The following is a 24144-nucleotide window of genomic DNA, read 5'->3' as shown; positions in this document are numbered from 1 at the left end:
ATTCAAGAAGTTCCGAGCATCCCCCTCCATTGTGAATCTTCTGGACCTTGATTTCTCATATGGAGATGACTCTGATGATGAAGATTTTAAATTGGTCGTAAGATCGAAACGTATTGCTGCTGAAAAGAAGACGCCCTCTATTGTAGTTGAGAAAGAAACTATGGTTTTTGAAGAACCGCCTGATCCCACTGAGGACGAAGAGTCCCTAGCTGAGTTTCTTGCATGGTTAAAAGAAGAAAAAACCTTAAAGAAAGCCATGTCAAAGGATGATGAACCAGATGAAGAAATGTTGCAAGAGTTCGAAGGAAATAGCCTAGACAATTCTGACGGTTCTGCTTCTAATTCAACTCCTGACTCTGATTCTGATGAGTATTCTGGCGGTGATGAAGGAAGTGATGATGCTGATGTTGGTCCTGATGTTGTGAACTATGTTATCGATACCATTGACAACATTGATATTACATATTATGATTCGAGTAAGTCAATCGATGACAAGTGATGAAAATAACATTGATGTTGATGCCTACGAGAAGCAAAATTTTACTATGTTCCTGACCAATCGATGGCTGCGGTCAACAGTGACTATAGTAGCACCGTACTGTAGAAGGACAATTTTGGAATTTTTCTCAAATCTCTCATCCAATGTGGGTGATGAGAGATCTTCAAAGTTTGGACTAGTGTTTGTCCATGATAGAGTTTACAACTTCAATCATTCGATTATCAATGCATTTTACAACACATCTGATGACGACGAAGAAGGAATGAATCCGGATATCAATGAAGTTACAACTATCATCATTGGCGAACTGATTAATATTTTCACAGATCATCCCAAATGACTGTCTGCAACAAAATTAACGTCTTTTTATTCAGTGTTGCACAAAACAGGAATCCAAAATTGGACTCCCTCAACGAATATAACAATGGTTACTAGACCACAAACATTTGTTTTGTTTGCTACTGTTATTGGGAGTACCTTTAATTTTGAGAAGCCGTTATTTCAAACAATTTTTCAATTTGCTGACGGTGGACTGAAATCAACAAAGATTTCATTTTCGTATTTAATCTACGACATTCTGAAATCTCAAGGTTTTATCAGAGACATTGATGAGGATCTCTCTGATGTGGGTGAAAAGTTGAAGCTTATCCCAACTTACTTTAGAAGAATAGGAAGTTGGACCTTCCATGATTTGATACTAGTGTTGCCCTATATGTTGGCAACACGGCCTCTTCATCTACCGTGAACCCTGCTGACTTTATTAAGATTTCTCCTTCTGTTCTACAGGCGCAAATTGAGTTTGGCTTGAAGCAAATCAGCAATGTGAAGTAGCTTATCGCGAATTATAAAAATCGAATAGATGAGTATCGTTTACTTCTGGAAGTGGCGGTGCATTCTGGCAAAAAAAAAACGGATAGGAGAAGCTACAACAAAAATGAAATAAGAAATGGATGGTGAAGAAGGAGATACAGACAAGCTCACCGATGGAGTTGGAAATTAACTACTCCTTAGTTTGTTTTAATGTTTACTTATATCTCTGTTTGTTGTTAGCTTTTAGTAATAATGTTTAGCGTGATGGTGTTATGATCTTCTTGAACAACACCTCTGATAACATATGATTTAACTTGGTTGAATTCAGGGGGAAACGAGTCTCTAAAATGATGTTTTGCTGATTAACTTTTTTTTGTGTTTTGTCCAGAAATACAAAAAAGGAGAGATTGAAAGGAATATAATTTATTCTTTATTTAGGTTTTCCTTTTGATAATATTGTGTTTATTAAATTATAGAGTTTTTCTTTTCTAGATAATAGATGATTATGACAATAACTCTAGATATGATATTAGTGTTTAAAAGAGTTTATTTTCTAATAAAATTTTTGTTTACACATTTTTTATGATTTTTTTATGGAATAAACTCTAGGGCACAAGAAACATATAAATATAAAAGATATTTGTTGTGAAAGGTGTGTGCGAGAGAGAGAAGATACACCACAGGAGGAAGCAGGTGAATTAAATATTTATATCGAAGAGATAAAGTTGTGTTGTCATAAAGTGTTGAAGACATGAGACACAACATCTAATCACGATGCAGATTAGTCTGTTGTTCATCAAAAAGATTTTCGTCTTCATAAAAGTTGCTTCCGTAGTTTTGCCTAATTAGTTTGATAAGAGTTTTGGATGCATTTGTTCTCTCACTCTGTTAAGAAAGTTAGATTTTCTTTTATTCATTAGTATTGTTTTTGTTTAAACTGAAAGTATTTTCTAATGAATCTTTTGCCTTGAAACATCCTGTAAAAGTGTGTTCACACGTGCATAATTTTTTGTGTGTTATTTTATTTAAATAAAATTTTGTATGCTGAAATATTCTGGTGCATGTTGTGTAGGTGTTACAACACCTCACATCGTCTAAAAAATCGAATAAGCTTGTGACCATGAATTTGGTTTTTAATGAATTTAATGAATATTTAAATTTATAATTAATTTTTATTAAGTTCGAATAAGCTCGTGAACCATGAATATATATGTTAAATAAAGCTCAAGCTCAGATCGATTATAAACATGTCAAACTCAAAAATCGCCTCGATTACATCTCTATGACCTTATAAAAATTTGTGTTCGTCAAAAAACCTTGACAGGAAATAATTTTTATTATAATTTTATTGAGTGGGACTTCTATAAGACGGTCTTACGTATCTTTATCTGTAATAAATGTCAACTCGATTCATATTTACAATGAAAAATAATGATTTTGCCAAGAAAATAATAATTTTCATGGATTCAAATCGGATTGAAAATTATCTCACAAAATTTAACCGTGAGTCAATCTCATTGGGAATTTCGTGATACTTCCTAACTAAAGAAACCCATTGTCCACAAGGTCAAGAAATATAATTTATTGTATAATCGTACATAAAAAACTCTTGTGAGACAGCTTCACGAATCAATTTCGTTGATCGAATCTCTTATTTGGGTCATCGATGAAAAAGTATTATTTTTTATACTAAGAGTATTACTTTTTATTGTAAATATCGATAGGGTTAACCAGTCTTACAGATAAAAATTTGTGATACCCTCTCACATGAGACTTACTCATAATCGTAATCTCAATCACCATGTATTTGTCAAACTAAAAAAAAAAAACTAAAAAAAATTAAACTTCTAATTATTGAAATATATATAAAAAATCATTTTACAAATCACAATCACAATCACAATCACAATCAAACCAAATAAAATATAATTATTACAATAATCATCATATTGTGTCATAATCAATCAGACCAAATATAATATTAACTATGAGTATTTTCCACGTCAATTTCTTCACAACATAGCATCAAATAGGTATATCCCTTTGCTTAAAATTTAAATCCATAGAATCGCGTAACAATATTTAAATGAACACGATTTTTAGCTGTATACAGATGACACACGAGCACACCCTACTTTTTACAAATTCTAACTAGTTCACCAGTCTTGCTGCATGAAAACTCGTCGACATTCGCAAAATCGCCTAGTTTCCGACCATTCACGGGATCCTCCCCTCGTCAACTGGCTTCTTTCTTGTTGGATAACATTCCAGCAAACGTAAAAGGAAGAGAGGAAAATGGACTTAATTCTGATCTACAACACTTACCAAATTAAAGCCGGTTCCTTCATATTCTGAAGAAAAGAATGGAAGCTTGTTTCCTTTCATTTTCGTCACATCTTGGCTAGACCAGATGAAAATCCTTTCACATCTTGGCTAGACCAGATGAAAATCCTCCGGACCATGTTGCAAAATTCTCTGCACGAAAGAAGATGTCATGAGTTAGGAAAGCATGTTTTACGACTTGTTTCTTTCGAAATTTTATTCCCCTTTCAAACTAAAAAAGGCCAATCAAACATATTTTTTGAATCAAAAGAGCGCCTTTAAAGAATTGGAATATAGTCATATACTGAAATTCAGTGGGTGTCATATAAATGAATGCATTTTTTGCTTTTAATGAAACCGGATGACACTTACGGCCACGGATAGTCGCCCAAGAGCATGATGTCCCCTTCGTCATCTCCAAACACAATTTCCCATTTTTCTCGGGACCGAAGTTCTCCTCTGATGGAAAACACCATTTCAAGTTCGGTTATAAGCTCATTGTATCCGTTTAACGAGGTCAAGTCCACGGCACGACCAACTGCTACACCTTGCATGTGTACCTTCTCAAAACGAAAAACTTATATAAACATGCTGGTTCGTATTGGTAATAAATACAGGGTGGATACAGTAAGGGCTGAACGATGCGATCGCCATCTCATCCCTCCTCCCAAATTTCTGGATCCAACCCATATATATACAACAATGTTAAGAATGGATACATAGACTCAATTGCAGTTTATATACCTTAGTGCGGCTTCTAGAGGATTGGCTAAGTCTGCTTTGAACCTCCTTTGATGGGTTTTGCAATTTTTCTTTTCTCATATCTCTTGAATCCCTTGAAAGCACCGATTTCTGTTCTGAATTGCCAGAGGATAGGACACTCGGAATGTACACTTCATCGGTATCAGTTGGTATAAATGATTTTACAGGAGAATAGTCACAAAGAGCAACTACTGAGGGACAATTCAAATCGATTCCGAACAATCGGCATGTTGCACCAGTATCAGGTTTCCTTTCCTCGTTTCGGCAAGACGTGATGGGGTTAATACTTATTTTCCCTGAGATTGGAGCCGTGTGGTTCGAAATAACAGACCAAGCCGATGCACTTTTACTCTCTTCTGTTTCTTCAGGATTCATAGTTGGAGCATTGACAAATTGCGTCGATTGCCAGCATACCTCTATAAATGAAGTAACTAAATTATGATGCACAAAACGCATAAGAAAAACTAAAAATAAGATAAGCAAGGATATCTGAAGGATTATCCAACCAGGAACAATGCTTTCAGAGTGTGGTCGAAGCCTTTTGTGCTTTGTTGTTAATGGATGAACAAGGGTTGTGGGGGCTGTCGTGACAAACGGTTCGATCTCCCATGGCGAAACTCTTTCAGGTCTCGGTAGAGAAGCTGGTTCGTCCCATTGAACCTGAAGACAACAACAAAAATGAAAGAATTAGCCTTTCACATTATGGCAAATCGCGAGCATATGAACCGAGATATTTACCTTCAAAGAACGCCATCTTGAATCTTCCCAATGAGATGAAAAATCCTCAACTCCAACTATCGTACCTGCAAATCTGCTTGCTTATGAAACAAAAAGACTGTAAGTTAACGTCTCACGCAACCAAACACAAAGAAATCAGCTTATGTATGTAGCACAACCTTCTCTCAGGAGAATCCTCCCCCTCAAATCGCATCTTGAATCGCATGCCGATTCCATAGTCATGGTTGACAGCTTCTAGATATTTGCTAAGGCATATGATGAACTGACTTGTTCTAAAAAAAGGATTTTGCATCAAATAAATAATAAGATAACAAAAAAAAACATTCTAGGTGATGATTAACATGTATCACAAATCCACACCTTGGCTTGTAATAAACAACAAATCGGGTCTGAGTCACCATGGCATGAGATGCAGTTGCAAGCACTCCCAGATGCATGCTCTGACTCGAGATCACCGACGATGGCATGGAGCTCAGCTGACGAGCATGGCGTCGGACTCCAACACACAACTCCCCATTTTCTCCCCTACAAAAATGGGTAAATTAGAAGCTGAATGATTTGCCACAAAATGATGTTAAAAACTATTACTAGGCCCCTTCCATAAGCTAGAGCTTTTTGGATAAGTAGTAACCAACACAATTAACTTGGGATATAAGAGTGTAAGACCGAAAGTAACATTTAAGTACCTCAGAAACACAAAAGAATCCCCGGCAACTAATCTCTTCGAGGTCACAAATGTACTCCATCCTGTTGTCAGCAAATGCCTTCGAGGTTGACCTGTTTGGTATACAGTCTATATGCATCAAGTAGCAGCCCGAGAAAAATCTAGTATCTGATGTTTCATAATAGACTAAATTTTCTATATGCATAAATGTATGAAAATGCCCACCCACCAAAATCAAAATCCTAGTTCCTCCCAATCAGTGTGCTCTTAAAGAGTGACATTCAGCACTCAGTGATTTATGATACCCATAGTATATGAGCATAGGTGTGCACACGAATCGAATCTAGCCGAATGCCTCCATTTTTTGTGCTTCTGCTTCACCTCAAGCTTGAGTTATTTTTTCAGCTAGTGCAAAGTTTGACCAGAAGCTCAAAAAATGAGCTATTTCTGACTCAAGATCGGCTCGATTATATATTCGATTTCAAGCGCAAATAACTTGTTTTGAATTTAATTATAATGTCTGAATAAGTTAACTCTCAAATTACAACTCCAGCTCATTTAATTTTAATGTTGCCCCACGTTCGCCCATGCTCATCTTCTACCGTGACACCGTCCACAGGTCGACGGTCTCGGCCACCATTTAGAACACTGATTCCAACTCAATTTGGATTAGATAATTTCAAATACGATTGAATTATTCCTACCATTCAATTCGTTTGCACCCCTAAATAAGCATTCAATTAGAAACTAGATATAAAGATTTCACCTCTAAATATATGCTTAAAATGCCATTCAATTCCATGAAGGTCTTTGGCTACCAATTCTTGTGTTGGCGTCTGCAGGGTCATGTCCTGCTCGAAAAACATTCTCATTCCAAACAAGATTCAAAAATATTCCCACGACCACGACAAGAATCTGGAGGAAGGAAAGAATCATTACCAAAGGAGGAAGGCATTCGTTAGCATGTTTGCGAAGGACAGAGAATCCGCCATGGGTACTCGTATCTGAGGCCGTCAAAACTTTGCAAAATGAGTGAACCGCGGGTCGACAAGGCTCATCGGGACAAATATCGGGACTTCTCGGCTCGGTTTGCTGTAAATAGTTCAATTCAAGAACTTGAATTTCTAATTAAAATGAATCTTGAAATAAATTTTTTAATACTATTGAAGTTCTTACATCAGGTTCTGGCATCAAAGTAATTTGTGCATAAACTTCATCAGTGTCTTGTTCAGCCTACAAGTTGAACAATTCATGAATATTGCTAATGAAACATCACCAATTATTAATAGAAAAACAAATTAAAATTTTTTAAGAACAACTAATTTCCCATGATATTTATCAAAAAAAACATTAAACAAGGTAAAAGTTAAGAAGAAGACCATACCATAAGATGAATATTAAAAATACGACAAAGGATCTTTGAAGGAAGATTGAACATTGGTATCCTTTCATTCAATTCTCGATTTGTTGAAGCCTCCAACTGACAGATTTAAGTTAACAACAAAAACACAAACAAAACAAACAAAAATCAAAACCAAAAAGGATTTCGAAAGACAAGAAAACGAATGTAAATTCAAAAACTTCAACTGTAACTCCATTATTCCACCCAAAGATCAAAATTTCAACACCCCATTAAGAAAATAAAAAATAAAAAAGGCCAATCCAAATACAACTTACTTGCTCCATGTGGCCTTGGGGGAAATAATAAACCCGTTCTCCATCCTTTGGAACATACACCAAAGGACCTGCACAAGCCTTCCATAGCTCTCTGTACAATGATGCATCATTGCTTCCACCTCCTGAAAATTATCCCATTTTTTTTTAAGGAAAAAGATTATATATATTCTTATATATTATAATACATTGCGTGAAAAAAATACAAACTAAATAAAGGGAACCAAAAAAAATTTGACCTTCAGCCAAGAAACTGCTTTGCTGCTGGGAAAATGACCCTCTATTCTCCATGACACCACAAGTCCCTCTCTTTTTTGCACGAATATCAAATCTTTATATCTAAATCAAACAGAACTCACCGCATAACATGCATATATTGCGTGATAATAAATATAAATCACAAGATCAGCAGTAATATTTGACTAAAAATATTTGTCTAAACTTTACAAAAGATTTTCACAGCCAAGAAATGAAATTCATCAGTGGGAAAGTAAAGAAATAGGAATCCAAGAAACAGCTTAATATACGCCTTCATTTCTTCCTTTACTTTCCTTAATATTTTTTCCGCTCCAATAAATGTATTGGTTTTTGTCTCCTTTGCACTGCACCCACACAGTGAGTGTGTACCACCTAACTAACCATGGTTGAAATCTTCAACCAAAGTTAGGCGGTTCGGAGAGGACGAACTTTCTTGGTGGAGGAAATTTGTGGGGTCACAATATTCAGGCTTTGGGGATTGGGCATCTGGTATTACGGTCCATTAAATACAAAGTTATGGGATTTTTTTTTTATTTTCTTTAAAATTTGACAAATTGAGGTGAAAAGTTTTCCGAATTAAATTTTTTTTCTCTCGATCATAAATTTTATGAGTAAATTAGAGATAAATTTTCAAATTAAAACATAAATTTATTCTAATTTCTTATATCCTAAAAACTTTGTTTAAATTCTCTAAAACAATCAAAATGACAAAAAATACTCTTATTTGTTGATTTTAATTGATTGATTTACAAGGATAAAAAATGACATCAGAGCTTTAAGTAAAATTATTTCAAACATACAGAAATATTATTACTGAGTAATTAAATGTTTGATGAGGAGAATTTTCTCAAATAATATGGATCTGAACCCAAATTTGAGATTAATTATTTACAAGACTTATTCTAATACTTTAGAATATTTAAACAAGAAGATCTAACAACGATTAGATATCAAGAGCAAAGTGGAACTTATTAGAATCCAAATGTAAAATTATGATTCAATCTAATAAGTTCCTGGAAATAGTATCGGATTCCTCTAAAATTTCTGAAAATCTTAAAGAAATCCAAAAGAATGTACAAAATTACATCAGTTTGTTGTATTATGTACCACAAAAAGTGGCAAAAATATTCGAAAAACAAGAAGAAATTCTTGTAACACTAAAGGATATTCAAACGAGAATCCAAACTCTAGAACAACAAACAAGTTCTAATAAAAAGACTTCGGTAGGAAGGTTATGGACGTGGTACTGAACCCTTATTACATCAAAGACGGATGGCAAATGTGATGCCAAATTGTTTAATCGACGAAGAAAAATGATCAATCTAATTAATAATGTCTTAAAGAAGAAATTAATCTAATGACAACTTTAGCAAGAATTGGTCTAGAAGAACTCCAAGACATTGCAAAATCTTTTGCAAATTTCAGGATCGTAAATCTAAAGATGAACATAACTGGGAGTGAACCACCTGCATTAACATGGCCATCTTCTCATGAACTACTAAGGGAAAGTGTGGGATCTCATAATACAAATATGAGAAGACCCCAAACAGATTTTCAAATTGGTGGAGAAGCACATCAAGCGGGAACCGGGTCAAGGAAATGTCAAATTCCCTTGTGCCCGACACCATATGGGAAATCTGTTTTGGAACATATACATCTTTATGGGATTATGCTTAACCTTGATGTATTGGATTTCAAAAACAAATAAAATCTCATAAATGATAAGAAATTGGCTATAAGAATCGTAGCATGAACACTTGATCTCAACAAAGAATGATTCATTAAAATTTTAGAAATAAGTCATATGAGATCAGTGAAAAGTGCATTAGAAATGAATTTGGTAGAAACAAAAGAGTCAATACTAATAGGAGAATCTCTCAGTGAGATAGCCAGAAGAATGACTACCTATTTAAGGCAAAATTTATAGGGGTAGACTATTTCAACAGTCAAGACACATAGAAGAAAAAGAAGTATACTCAAGATCTGTATAGCCTTATAACCTGAGATCTGCTTAGTGGATGAATATATTATATTATTCAATAAATATAGATGGAATTCAGGGGTCAAAGAAAATATAGAAATGCAACTTTTTTCAGCCAAAATATCATGTTCCTGTAGAGAAATGCTAATTAGGAAATATGTCATTGACAATCCGGATACTTTGGCACGAAGAGTTTCTTTTCTCAAAGAAAAATTCGCAGAATGATGTGACTTGACAGCATTAACAAATAATTACAAACGATTAAAGGGTATTAACAAATGTAATCTTTTGTGTTGTAAATAAAATGATCTTCCAATAATGATTGGAAGTAAGCCACAAAGGCAGAAAAGAAAGACTTTGGATGTCATCTTTATGACAGAAATGGAAAAAGTGAAAGAAGTTCTTGGAAACCAAGAACAGTATGGTCTAGACAAAAGGCCAGATCTTACAAACATGGACAAAGAAGTAGACCATCAAGAAGAAGGATGTCATTCCAAGCATCAAGCACATCTCGAAGCTCGGAAAAAACACCTACAAAGAAAACTTTTGGAAGAGCTCACACCGAGCTAATGAAAGTTTTAAAAATTGTAATTGCTTGACATGTGGAGCAAAAGGTCACATCTTGACCAACTGTTCAGAAAATAAAAAAAGGAATAAAACGTTCGAACACATGGGACCTCGAATATTGAAGAAGCGGTTTATTACAAAGATCTTGTTCAATTATACTAGTTTGAGTATATTTCCTCATACGAAAGTATATATGAAGAAGAACAAGTCTTGAGTCAGGAAGAATTCGATGGAACAAAATCAGAATCTGACAGAAGACGAGGTACTTCGATACGAAACGCATAAAGACTTGTCTGTTTTCTTTAGTCATACAACAATATCCCATAACATGGTCCAAAAGATCATGAAACAAAATCATAGCCTATAGAAGTATCAATGATTCTTTGTAGGATATGTAGAAAATTTCTTAGGAAATTTGGCCTAAGAAACATAAATCATCATCTAAGCTATAAAAGTTTGTAGAAGAGAAATGTCAATCTCAATGAAACTTAAAGGAAATAAAATGGAGATACAAATAATTCATTCTGAAGAAATTAAAGAGGAAGTACAAAAACTCAAGATAGAATTAACACAAATCATGTACTGGATTCATATCAGAGCAATCCAAATTATGATAAAAGCTACTTTTAAAAAAGAAATAGATTCACCTATTGATATTACTATAAGCGATAAATGAATGAGTAACCTTCAAGATTCAATACTGGGAACAATCTCAAGGAATCTCTGTGCAGGGAAAATTTTAAGAGTAATTTATCCAAGAATTTCCTACAACCTCACAGCTTGAGATTTCAGCCAAGCTTTGACGTTGCATCAGAACTTCAAAGAAAAAATATTGATGAAATAGGGCAATATACCATATTATATTATTTATCAAATTTCATATGCTTTGCATAATGCACATCATTCAGAGTTGTTTATTAAAAATGAGTTCATTGAAATATCAGAGTTATTTGGAAAAGTTTTTTTCGCGATTTATCCATAAAAAAATGAGTTTCCATTAATAGAAGAAACAGATATCCAGATCCAAGACAACCGATTCTACAAAAGAGTCAAAGTCTTAGATTGGAACCTAGAAGATTATCTTTTCAAAGAGATAGTGAAGGATCGGTTCGGGCACCTTGAAGGTGCTTCAAACACAATATTCTCCATGAGATTCAATAGCTCGTGTTCTAATAATATTTACACTGATGAATTAAATCAAGTTTGATTATAAATCAAGCAGAAAATATTCGAAGTAATCCTTCGTTAAGAAAGCTGACTAATTTGAAAGAAATTTAACTTGTGTAAACTTTGACTGAAGTAAAGAGAATCAGTTCTGGCATATACCAGTTCATTTATGGTAAAAACTGAACTGACGGATGCTCTAATTGATCAAATCAATTAGAAAACAATAGTTAAATAGTTAAGTACACAAGATATGTTTATAAATGATCGGAGACTTCAACTGCTCCTACGTACCTCTTCTACCTCCTCGGGTGGATACACTAGATGACTTTGATCTATACAACGCCTTGTACAAACCCACTCAGCTTAGGACTTACTCTAATGCCTAACTGAACTCCTAGTCTAGACTAAAGACAACACCTTTCAGCCAACACTTGTTTAACGTATGTGTGTCAAAGACTACATACACAAGTTTATTGTCTTTGTGCAAGACTCACTCATCTATTCAAAAAGCTCAACTCTGTGATATATGTGAATGATTGTGTGTGTGAGTATGTGAGAATTGAACAATGGATATCACACGAAGGTGTTCTCACACATTGAGGGAAATAGGGCTTCTATACTAAGCTGATAACACGTTGAAGTGTTTCCTCTCTTCTTCACACACACTTATTCTATATGTCTGTTGGTCTTCACCGATCTTCTATTTATAGGTGGGAAACTGATCGTAGAGTGAGACTCAATAATTGTATCCGTTGCAGCTTGAATGTGTTCCTTGATATTCGTTCTCGACTTTTCCGACAGTCATTCTGGAACATTTTGTCTTTAAGTATTGCTGCAACGTCCATTATTGTACCTTGATCGTACAATTTATTTTGTATCCTTGTGCGTAGCTGGAATCCACTTGGATAAGCTTGTCTTGATCTGCAACTGATTGATTCCTAATTGATGCTCTTAATTGGTCATCTGAACTGATCTTCAGTTGGGCTGGTGAAATCAATTGACTCGTCAGTTGAACTGATTTCACTCTTTCAGTTGAACTGGTCAGCTGGGCTCTTCAACAATTGAGCACTTAATCAGCTGACCGGGCTTCTGAAGTTCTCCTGCTGAACCACCTATCAGCTGGATAATCAGTTGAACTGTTCTTTGATATATCAGTTGAGCTGATTCAGTTTGGGCAATCAGCTGGCACTTTCAGTTTGCGTCTCGAAAGATTCAGTTTTGGCTCGGTTAACTGATCAGTTACAGTTTCCTGCGCACTTCGATAAATCATTAGAAACAAAATAACAATGTTAACATCAAAATCAAGATTGCGAACATGAAATGTTCCAACAATCTCTCTCGTTTTGATAATCACAAAACTTGAGCTGTTCAAGCGATTTTAAAATTTAAAATTGATACATTGATTCTCCCCTTTTGTTAGAATCAAAAACAAAATATTAAAAGGAATTTTTCAGTTTGAGGGATAAGAAAGCTGTAAGGTCCAAAATTAAGACGACGTAATTCAACTGCATGCAAATATAAGGAATATGAAAAAAAATGGTTAATTAATTTATTTTAATTGCTTTATTGATTATGTGACATGTTTATATGATGTATTAGTGGGTTTTCTGCTTACATGCATTAAAATGTATTTTTAAGTGTTATTCGAGTTGCGATCGAGGAATGGAGACCGATGACTGAAAAATAGAAAATGTGTTTATTAAATAATTGTTTTTAATTATTTAAAATATGATTGATGCTTTTTCATATTTTAGAAAATAAGGGGTTTTGAGGTGATTTTATACGCCAGGACGTAAATTTTATCGGTGTTGATTTTTCAACAAAAATACGAACGTTGTACCCGGCTAATAAATTCACAAATTTTTCTAAACAAAATTATTTTTAATATTTTAATTGTGTACTAATGGGCCTAATTTACATACTTAGTGGACCTAAGCCTTATTAGTGACTTAACTAAGTATTTAATATTCAAAACCCCACCCCAAACCCTCATAACTCACGCCACTCTCCCCCACAACCCATACGTGACCCACCCCATCAGAAGACACACGCACACACGCCACTTTATAGAGTAATCAACCACGGTTTTGAAGGAAATTTCAGCCTAGGGTTTTCTCCACCGTCGTTCTTCGCATCGCCATCGAATATTCGTGCGTTTAAAACGCAAAGGCACATCATACATCTCCTTTTCTCGTCTATCACATCGTATTATCGTTTTAAATTTCATTCTTATGAAAAGCATGGTGTTCTTATGATTAATTTCGAAATATTGCATATGCTTGTGAAAAACTTATGGTTTGATGTTCCAAAAACTTGTTTAATGTGATCTAATGAGTCTGCCATGATTAAGGGTTGAACTTGTGTTGTTTTTACACGTTTTAAAGGGTTCTAGGATGCACATAAATTGCAGCACACGTAAACGAACAAGAAGGAACGAATTATTGTTTGGTTGATCACAAAGGGTTCGGTTAAGAGGTTCTCCACCGAGGACTTGGCCACGACCGCTAGGACTCTTCCCGAGCGTTTTGGTGCGGACCGCGATGGGGCGGCTGCTTGGAGGGTTCAGGCGAGGGCTAGCTGGTCTAGGCTTGGTCACAAAGGGGTCTAGGGTTGGTCCGGAGAGTGAGGGCTCGGGTGGTGGCCTGGGCGAGGAGTCCTAGTGAAGCTAGGAGTTGTGGGCGTGTGTAAAAGTGGCTCGCGCAGGTCCTTGTCTTCGATCAGTGGGTTGCAGCGAGTTAAGGGCTAGGTCATGGGGTCCTGGTTGGTCAGTAGGGTCTATATGTGGTCTGGGAAGGGGATGGCTCGGGGTGGCTTTGGTGCAGTTCCAGGGAAACAAAAGATAGTTCATGGGAAAAGATTAGGGTTCGGTTACTAGAGTCTAAGGGCAAAAAAAAGGGTTCTAACATGGTTCACAAGGGCGAGTCGTGGTTCACGAGAGCTAAAATATTATAAAAAGTTTAAGTTTTAAATTTATGAATTTTATATTAAAGTTTGAAATTATTCGAGATTAAAACACAGTAAAAACGAATAATAAATTAAAAAGTCTATTATTTAATCTAAATAAAATTATGGGAAATTTAATTTAAACTTAAATAATTATTTGGGACATGTTAGAGTCAATGAAACTACGAAAAAAGTCAAAATCGAGAAATTTTATGTCTAGGGGTAAAACGGTAATTTTACACCCGAAAATTAGTAAACGTCAGGGCAGTGCCCAGAATGATGTTTTATATGCTATTATGATTATTTTAAATGTTTAAGGATTTTTATATGCTAAAATGTTTATTTTAAAGGTTTATGGAATTTTATGATTGTTTATGGAATTCATGATGAAATGATTAAGTTAAAAGATATTTTGCATGCTTGTTTTTAAAAGAAAAGGATATTAAATGCATGATTTTTATAAAGTGATGAAAATGTAAAACGTTGAAGGAAGTGAAGTAATTGTGACTATTGAGGATATGAGGATAAGAATGCGGATATCATATGGGAAAAGGCCCCAGAGGGAGCCCATTTATGGGAGAAGGCCCCAGACGGAGCCCGACGATCGTATTTCCATTTGATGAGGATAGAACAAGGCCCAGTTGATCGGTGAGAGTGTTGCTGGTGTCCCCGCCGTCCAGTACTGTGGTTACATGTAGATGGATCCATCGACTTTTTGAGGATGAGGAAAGTCATAATTAATGATCTGAATTCAATAAAAAGGGAAAAATGTTTATAATCATGATGAAAAGATACATGTTATGAATGAGATAAAGATTTTGGTGTGTTGAGTCTTTAGACTCACTAGATGTGATGGATGCATGTGAGTTTGATGGAGGTCTTGATGGTTGACCTGACTGGACTGAAGGTGCACGTAAGCCGATGACCAGCGCTTCTACTTTTCCGTACTTATGATTTACGTTAAAGATTTTTAAGACTATTTATTTATGCTTATGAGTGGTTTTTGAGAGGATAATATTTTTCACATTTATTGTTTTTTAGGGTTGGTAAACATTTGACGATTTTATGCTTCGAGATATTTTCTTTAATTTTCAAATACTAGTTGGTTGATTTATTGTTTAAAATGGTAAAAAAAATTTATAAAAATATTTTTATGCATAAGTGAGTGTTCGGCCGATTCCTTAGGAAAAAAAAAATTCTAGTACTTTTAAAGCAATAAGAATAGCAGACGTTTCAGAATGGTATCAGAGCCGGTCACCGACATGGAACACCGGGAAATAAGTGCTATACGGGGCAAAGTGCTACGTGCATGAGAGCCACCTTTTGAACCTACGGGACAAAGTGCTACATGACGGGAGTCACCTCTTGAACCTATAAGAGCCACCTATAGATTCTCGGCGCTGGTGGATCGAGGTGTCAGGCCGCGACGAGGACGTCGCGTTTTGAAGGAGCGGTGATTGTGATACCCTTGTCTCACATATTAAAAATTAAAGATTTAAAGTGAGTTTATAATGGGTTACAATGGACTTCTATAGCAACTTGGGTTAATCATTTTCGTAAAGCGAAGACGAATACGAAGTAGTTGCTATAAGGGCCCACTGTGCAGTCACGTAGGCGCGGGCCTGGTCTCGGGGAGTGACAGAATGGTATCAGAGCAAAGGTCCTGTAAAGGGTTGTGCCACCATCAGCGCCAGAAAGATCAGTCGTCAAGCCTCAATTTGTAAGTTTTACATGCCTTATATGATTTAATGTGATGTTACCTGCATGATTACATGAATAATATGTTTACGTTACATGGTTACTAGCTTTTAAGTATATATGTTTGTATGCTTAAATTGCTTCATGGATTAAGATATGTCACATGATTAGAAGACTTAGACTTAAATGCATGTTGGTTACGTTAGAATTTGGAAAACGTTCAGATAAAATGCCTCCCAGACGTGCCTCTGTTAATGAGAATCAAGCCGAGAACAGTGTGAATCATCAAGGGAATGCACCCCCACCACCTCCTCCAGGGGATGCTGCTACTCGTGCGTTAGAGGGGATGGCTCGTTTCTTCGAGCAACAGTTACAGCAGCAGCAGTAACAGCAGGCACCTAGGCCGCAGCCTGACATATATGACCAGTTCCGGAGGCTAGGGCCGAAGGAATTTTCTGGCACTACCGACCCCTTTGCTGCTGAGGTATGGATTCGTGCACTCGAGGTACACTTTCGTTATCTGAATATGGGAGATGTCGATCGTGTGAGGTGTGCCACGTACCTATTTAGGTATGACGCTTCTTTATGGTGGGAAGGAGCCGAGCATGGGATTACTCTTGCTACACTTACTTGGGCTCAATTCAAGGAGATATTCTACGAGAAATATTTTACTGTTGATGTTAGGATGCTACTGAAGAGGGAGTTTATGAGCCTCCGTCAGGGAGACTCGACTGTTGCTGAGTTTGTGAATAACTTCGATAGGGGTTGTCACTTTGTACCCCTTATCGCGAGGGATGCTGTAGAGAAGCTTATGCACTTCATGGATGGCCTACGACCTACCATACGTAATAATGTGATGATGATGCATCCTCTGGATTATGCTACTGCTACCACTTATGCATTCCAGTCTGAGCAATCTTTGAGGGATATTGATTTTGAGATGTAGCGCAAGAGGTAGCAACACCAAAACAATAGTCAATCAAACAAGAAGTCATATATGGGTCCTCCTAGACCTCAAGGGCCTCAAAAACCCCAAGGACCAATCAAGAAACAAGGACAGCAAAAGCCACAACATCCTGGAGCACCAAAACCTGCTGAAAAACCCCTATGCAAGGAGTGCAATCGCCCACATCTGTGCAAATGTGAATCAGGGACGTTCAAATGTTTCTTTTGCAAGGAAAATGGGCACAAGGCTGCTGATTGCCCAAAGAGATTAGCACCTAATGTGGAACAAGCTTATGTTATGAATGCTAAAGAAGCTGTGGAGGAAGCAGACACTACACTCATTACGGGTAACCTAGTCGTTTAAAATTTTTATATTGCTTTTCTTGCATAAAATGTTAAATTGGTTATTAGAATTGAATTGGAATTAAGTTTAACCTAGTGGAAATTAGGTTGCATGATCTACCTTAGTTGGATTTAAGATATGATTTTAGAAACCATAGAGATGGTATTTATCTTGTGCCTTAATTTCTGTGAAGGATGTAACATTTCCAAATAAAAGTTTTAGGGCCAAAAATCTAAGAAAAATCATAATCAAGGGTTGGTTAAGGGTTTCAAATTTTTAAGGGGCCTAAGTGCAATTTAAAAAAAAAATAAAAAAATTGAGGTCCAAATGTAAATACCAAAAACTTAAAGGACCTATTTACAATTAACCAAAAGATAAGGGGCTTTAATGCAATTACCGAATTATGAAGGATCAATAGTGCAATTTTCAAAAATTTAAAGGACCAAAAAGTGAAATTTCAATAATTTAAGGGTTAATTTTGCAATTATTCAAAGATTGGGGACTAAAATGCAAATTTTGAGGAAATTGAAGGGCTAAAATGCAATTTTTTCAAGAAATGCTTAAGTTCAACACACAATCTTCATATAACTTTGGGAAATGAAAGATAGAAATTCCTTAAGCTTCAACACGAAAAGATTTAAAAGACGTTTTCGCCATAGGGAGGATTATCATTCAAGAGGTAGCTACCTATGCACTGCTAGATTCAGGAGCTACACATTCATTCATATCTGATACCTTCATCAAAAGACTGAATATTATTCTTCAAGATATGGGTTTGGGTTTCAAAGTTTCTATTCCTTCCGGTGATCAAATGCTCACATCTAAAATTGTCAAGAATCTGGAGCTTCGTTTATTCAAAGACGTGGTTCGGGCAGATCTTATTGTGCTTCCTATGCCCGAATTTGATATTATACTCGGTGTGAATTGGTTATCAGCGAATGGAGGTTCGATTGATTTTCGTCAGCGAACAGTGTCTATTTGACCGCCTAGTGGTAAATCTTTTGTCTTTGAGGTGGCGAGAAACAAGCAAATGCCGCACATTATCTCTTGTCTATGTGCGAGAAAGCTTATTAAACGTGGATGCCAAGCTTTTCTAGCATGTGTCACAACCGCACATGTTTTCCTATCAGTCAGAAGTTAGAAGATGTTGACATTGTCAGAGATTTTCCTAACGTCTTTCCCGAGGACGTTTCTGGCATTCTACCCGATCGTGAAGTGGAATTCTCTATTGATCTAATGCCGGACACATTACCTATATCTAAAGCACTTTATCGTCTAGCACCTGCTGAAATAAAAGAATTAAAATATCGAATCCAAGAATTGCTAGACAAGGGTTTTATTCGCCCTAGTTATTCTCCATGGGGCGCACCAGTATTATTTGTGAAGAATAAGGATGGTAGTATGAGTCTTTGCATTGATTATCGAGAGCTTAATAGGGTCACTATCAAGAANTGTGAATTGGTTATCAGCGAATGGAGCTTCGATTGATTTTCGTCAGCGAACAGTGTCTATTTGACCGCCTAGTGGTAAATCTTTTGTCTTTGAGGTGGCGAGAAACAAGCAAATGCCGCACATTATCTCTTGTCTATGTGCGAGAAAGCTTATTAAACGTGGATGCCAAGCTTTTCTAGCATGTGTCACAACCGCACATGTTCCTATCAGTCAGAAGTTAGAAGATTTTGACATTGTCAGAGATTTTCCTAACGTCTTTCCCGAGGACGTTTCTGGCATTCTACCTGATCGTGAAGTGGAATTCTCTATTGATCTAATGCCGGACACATTACCTATATCTAAAGCACTTTATCGTCTAGCACCTGCTGAAATAAAAGAATTAAAAGATCGAATCCAAGAATTGCTAGAAAAGGGTTTTATTCGCCCTAGTTATTCTCCATGGGGCGCACCAGTATTATTTGTGAAGAATAAAGATGGTAGTATGCGTCTTTGCATTGATTATCAAGAGCTTAATAGGGTCACTATCAAGAATAAGTATCCACTGCAGAGAATTGAAGAATTATTTGATCAGTTGCAAGGAGCATCGATATTTTCTAAGATTGATCTTCGATATGGGCACTACGAGTTTATGGTCATGCCATTCGGTCTGACTAATGCGCCAGCGATCTTCATGGATCTCATGAATCGCGTATTTCAGCAGTATCTGAATCAGTTTATTATAGTCTTCATTGATGATATATTGATATATTCGAAGAATAAATAGGAGCATAGACGCCATTTGAGGACAGCACTGCAAGTACTGCAAGATAGGAAGCTATATGCAAAATTTAGCAAGTGCGAGTTTTGGCTTGATAGAGTGGCTTTCTTAGGCCACATCATTTCTAGTGATGGCGTTGAAGGTTATCCGAGTAAAGTGGAGGCAGTGAAAGAGTGGCCAGTACCCAAGAGTGTTACCGAGATTAGCAATTTCTTGGGATTAGATGGCTATTATCGCAAGTTTATTCAGGAGTTCTCTTCCATAGCGGTGCCCATGACCGCCTTGACAAAGAAGAATGCAAAGTTTATATGAGGACCTGAGTGTCAAGACAGTTTTTACAAGTTGAAGCAAGCCTTGATTTCAGCGCCAGTGTTATCTATGCCATCGGGGCAAGGAGGGTATGTTCTTTATACCGACGCTTCTAAACTTGGTTTGGGCGTAGTTCTGATGCAAAATGACCGAGTTATAGCTTATGCGTCGAGACAGTTGAAAATTCACGAGAAAAACTACCCTACTCATGATCTTGAGCATGCAGCAGTAGTTTTTGCATTGAATATTTGGAGGCATTACCTTTATGGGGAGAAGTGCAAAATATTTACCGATCATAAAAGTTTGAAATACTTCTTCACCCAAAAAGAGGTGAATATGAGACATCGCAGATGGCTTGAGTTAGTAAATGACTACGACTGTGAGATTAGCTATCATCCGGAAAAAGCTAATGTTGTGGCAGATGCATTGAGTAGAAAAGTAGCAGTTATCACTCCAAAGACCGTTGCAGTCCGAGATACAGCGGTTTGAGCTTACAATCTATGCTTGGGACGAGGCTCCTAATCTTGCCACACTATCAATACAGTCGACTTTGGGAGATATAATTCGTGAGAGGCAGCCTACCGATGAGCAATTGCGAAAATGGAGAGCTAGAGATGAAGCCAAGGGCCGGAAGTTATATTCTGAGGTGGATTATATAGTTCGTTATCAAGATAGTTTATGGGTTCCTAGTGATGATTCTTTGAGAGATCTCATTATTAAGGAAGTTCATGACACACCTTATTCCATTCATCCGAGGAGCATGAAAATGTACAAAGATCTGCAGTTGTTATATTGGTGGCCAGGCATGAAGAGAGACATTCTGAGATTTGTATCCGAGTGTTTGACTTGTCAGCAAGTTAAAGCAGATCATCAGAGGCCAGCGGGGAAGCTTAAGCCACTTTCTATTCTCGAGTGGAAATGGGAAAATATCACGATTGACTTTGTTGTGAGATTGCCAAAGACTATTAAGGGATTCAATGCTATATGGGTGAGAGTGGATCGTCTTACGAAATCAGCACATTTTCTACCTATCAAGACGACCTTCACCATGATTCAGTATGCAGAGTTATATATTCGAGAGATAGTTCGTCTGCATGGGATTCTCGTATCTATTGTTTCTGATAGATATCTGAGATTTACGTCATCATTCTGGAAGAGTTTGCATGCAGCGATGGGGACCAAGTTACTATTCAGTACAGCATTCCATCCTCAAACCGATGGTCAGTCCGAAAGAGTTATTTAAATTTTAGAAGATCTAATGCGAGCTTGTGTTATTGATTTTCAAGGCAGTTGGGAACAAAAATTACCTCTAGTGGAGCTCACATACAACAATAGCTATCAATCATCAATCGGGATGGCTTCTTTTGAGGCACTTTATGGAAGGAAATGTAGATCTCCTGTTCATTGGGACGAGGTTGGTGAAAGAATAGAAATTGGTCCAGATGTGATAAAAGAGATTGCCGAGCTTGTGGTCAAAATTCGTGAGAGAATGAAGACTGCATAAAGCCGACAAAAGAGTAATGCTAACAAGAAACGAAGAGACTTAGAGTTTGCGGTGAGAGATCATGTGTTTGTGAAAATAGCACCTATGAAAGGTGTTATGCGATTTGGTAAGAAGGCAAGCTTAGTCCAAGATTCATTGGTCCGTTCGAGATTTTGGAGAGGGTTGGGACACTAGCTTATAGAGTTACACTGCCACCGATGCTTTCTGTAGTTCACAATGTGTTCCATATTTCGATTCAGCGGAATCACATGTCGAATCCATCACATGTAGTAAATTATGAACCTCTACATTTGACTCCAAATATGACTTATGAAGAAAGACCTGTCCAAATCTTGGCAAGACAAGAAAGAAGACTCCAAAACAAAGTCATTCCAATGGTCAAGTTCAAGTGGCTGAATCACTCGGAAGAGGAAGCTACTTGGGAAAATGAGAGGACTTGAAGAGTCGCTACCCGGAGCTATTCGGTAAGTTCTAATTTCGAGGACGAAATTTTATTTAAAGGGAGGGGAGGAATTGTAAGGTCCAAAATTAAGACGACGTAATTTAACTGCATGCAAATCTAAGGAATATGAAAAAAATGGTTAATTAATTTATTTTAATTGCTTAATTGATTATGTGACATTTTTATATGATGTATTAATGGGTTTTCTATTTACATGCATTAAAATTTATTTTTAAGAGTTATTCGAGTTGCGATCGAGGAACAGAGACCGATGGCTGAAAAATAAAAAATGTTTTTATTAAATAATTGTTTTTAATTATTTAAAATATGTTTGAACTTTTCAAGTTCGCAATTTTGATTTTGATGTTAACAAAACTTGTTAATTTGTGTTACTAATAATCTGCTTAGTGTGCAGAAGCTAGGATCAGTCACGAGCTGTTTAAATCGCAAACTGAAGACATAACTGATCGCACAAATTGAATCAGTCTAACTGTTACGTCAATTGAGCAGTCCAGCTGATTGTCCAGTTGATAGGTGGTTCAGCAGAAGAACCTCAGAAGCCTGACCAGCCGAAAGAGTGTTCCACTGATGAAGAAACCCAGCTGATCAATTCAACTGAACGAGAGTGAAATTAATTCAACTGACGAGTCAACTTATTTCACCAGCCCAACTAAAGATCAGTTCAGCTGACCTGTCCGAAGCATCAGTCAGAATCGTTCAGTTGTAGATGAAGACAAACTCTTTCAATGGATTCTAGCTGTGCGTGAAGGTACAAAGCTATTGTCCAGTCAAAAGAAAATAGTGGACGTTGCATCAGAGCATTAAAAACAAAACGTTTTAGAATGACAGTCGAAAAGTCGAAACACAAAGTCCAAGAAACGAATTCAAGATGGAACAAATACAATAAATGATTCTCACTGTACGATCAATATTTCCCGCTTATATAAAGAGAAGATCGGTGAAGACTCAACAACACAACTCAAAAACAACAAGATACAAGAGAAAATAAGAGAGAAAAGAAAGGCCACGCACATTGCAAATCAGTTTTCAGAAGCAATCAGCTCAGAGGGAGACTTCAACGTGTTATCAGCTTAGTATAGAAGCCTATATCTCTCAGTGTATGAAAACATCCCTGTTCAGTTCTCACACACACAAACACTCTCAACCACTCAAATACCGACTTGCACAAAGACGTTAAATTTGTGTATGTAGTCTTTGACACATAGACGTTAAAGTAGTGCTGACTGGAAGGTGCTGCCTTCAGTCGTAGCTAGGAGTTAAGTTTAGGCAGTAGTGTAAGTCCTAGCTGAGTGAGTTTGTACAAAGTGTTGTATTAATCAAAGTCTTCTAGTGGATCCTATCCGTGGTAGTAGAAGGGGTGACGTAGGAGCAGTTGAAGTCTCCGAACATCCATAAACATATCTTGTGTATTTAACTGATTAACTGTTGTTTTCAAATTGTTTTGATCAATTAGAGTATTTGTCAGTTCAGTGTCACCTTAACTAAAATGATGAATGCAAAAACTAATCTACCCTTTTTCAGTTATTGAGTTTCTAAAGTTAAAATGTTTTCTAATAACAGTCTTCTTCACGAAGGATTACTTTGAGTTTATTCCGCTTGGTTTTAAACCAAACTCGATTTAATTCATCGGTGCTAACATTCTTAGAATACGAGCTATTACAGCTCATTGGAAAATATAGTGTTCGAAATGCCTTTGAAGGAACTAGCACACTCGATCCTTCAATTGGTATCAGAGCTAGTTGTTCTAAGAAGAACATTTGAAGAAAACTGTGTTTTAAAATTTGTTACTTTAAAATAGTGTTAAAAGCTATTTAAAAGTATTTCATACAATTTTCAAAACTATTTGAAAATATTTATATGTCGCTCTTTAGCAAAGAGTTGAGAGGATTGGTTCGGCAACTAACGTTGCAGTCACTTCAATATACTCTTAGCTTTGAGGTTTTAATCAGCCTGCAGCGGATTGAGAATCATCTGCAAAGATGCACAGCTAAACTGCTCGCTGAACAAGATTTCAGTTGCAAGCCTACCAGGTCAACTGTTCTTCAGACGAAACTAATCCATGTTGGGATGTTGGTTGATTTAATCACCAGCTGAATTCCACGTGAGCCTAGTCAGAGTCTGCTCGATCAGTTGAATAAGCACAGATGTCAAGTTCAAAGCAGTTTAACTCGTTGCTCTAGCGAATTGTATTCACAACCAATGCATCATTTCAAGCAATCAAGCAACCAGTTGATGGTATATCCAGTTCTGTCGCATAAACCAACTGATATCTGATGTTGTTTAAATTA

General features: G+C 36.5%; 1 protein-coding gene across 2 annotated transcripts; it reads right to left on the bottom strand.

Annotated features, from left to right (window-relative positions):
* Nucleotides 1-3218: 3218 nt before the first annotated feature.
* On the bottom strand, nt 3219-8210 carry LOC140984741 (auxin response factor 9-like). 2 transcript variants are annotated; one of them, XM_073452338.1, is made up of 15 exons: nt 7709-8209; nt 7473-7594; nt 7180-7275; nt 6972-7028; nt 6735-6887; nt 6562-6646; nt 5818-5908; nt 5492-5656; nt 5290-5403; nt 5132-5204; nt 4900-5053; nt 4376-4809; nt 4004-4191; nt 3731-3784; nt 3219-3698 (listed from the first exon to the last, which is right to left on the bottom strand). In XM_073452338.1, exons 1-15 carry the CDS (start codon nt 7758-7760, stop codon nt 3611-3613), a joined length of 1926 nt encoding a protein of 641 aa, XP_073308439.1. In that variant the 5' UTR covers nt 7761-8209; the 3' UTR covers nt 3219-3610. The 2 variants fall into 2 exon arrangements, with proteins under 2 accessions (XP_073308439.1, XP_073308438.1); XM_073452337.1 differs by having other exon boundaries at nt 4376-5053; nt 7709-8210.
* Nucleotides 8211-24144: the final 15934 nt, after the last annotated feature.

Source organism: Primulina huaijiensis, chromosome 9 (assembly GCF_012295235.1).
Source record: "Primulina huaijiensis isolate GDHJ02 chromosome 9, ASM1229523v2, whole genome shotgun sequence".
In the NCBI taxonomy this organism is placed as follows: domain Eukaryota; kingdom Viridiplantae; phylum Streptophyta; class Magnoliopsida; order Lamiales; family Gesneriaceae; genus Primulina; species Primulina huaijiensis.
The sequence above is the reverse complement of the archived record's forward strand: the minus strand, read 5'-3'. Positions and strand labels throughout refer to the sequence as shown.

Coding starts and splice junctions, on each gene's coding strand:
- LOC140984741 (XM_073452337.1), bottom strand. CDS start 7,760: ATGGAGAATAGAGGGTCATTTTCCCAGCAGCAAAGCAGTTTCTTGGCT. Junction 7,029..7,179: donor TTTTTAATATTCATCTTATG/GTATGGTCTTCT, acceptor TTCAACTTGTAG/GCTGAACAAGACACTGATGA. Junction 6,647..6,734: donor ACGAATGCCTTCCTCCTTTG/GTAATGATTCTT, acceptor TTTTTCGAGCAG/GACATGACCCTGCAGACGCC.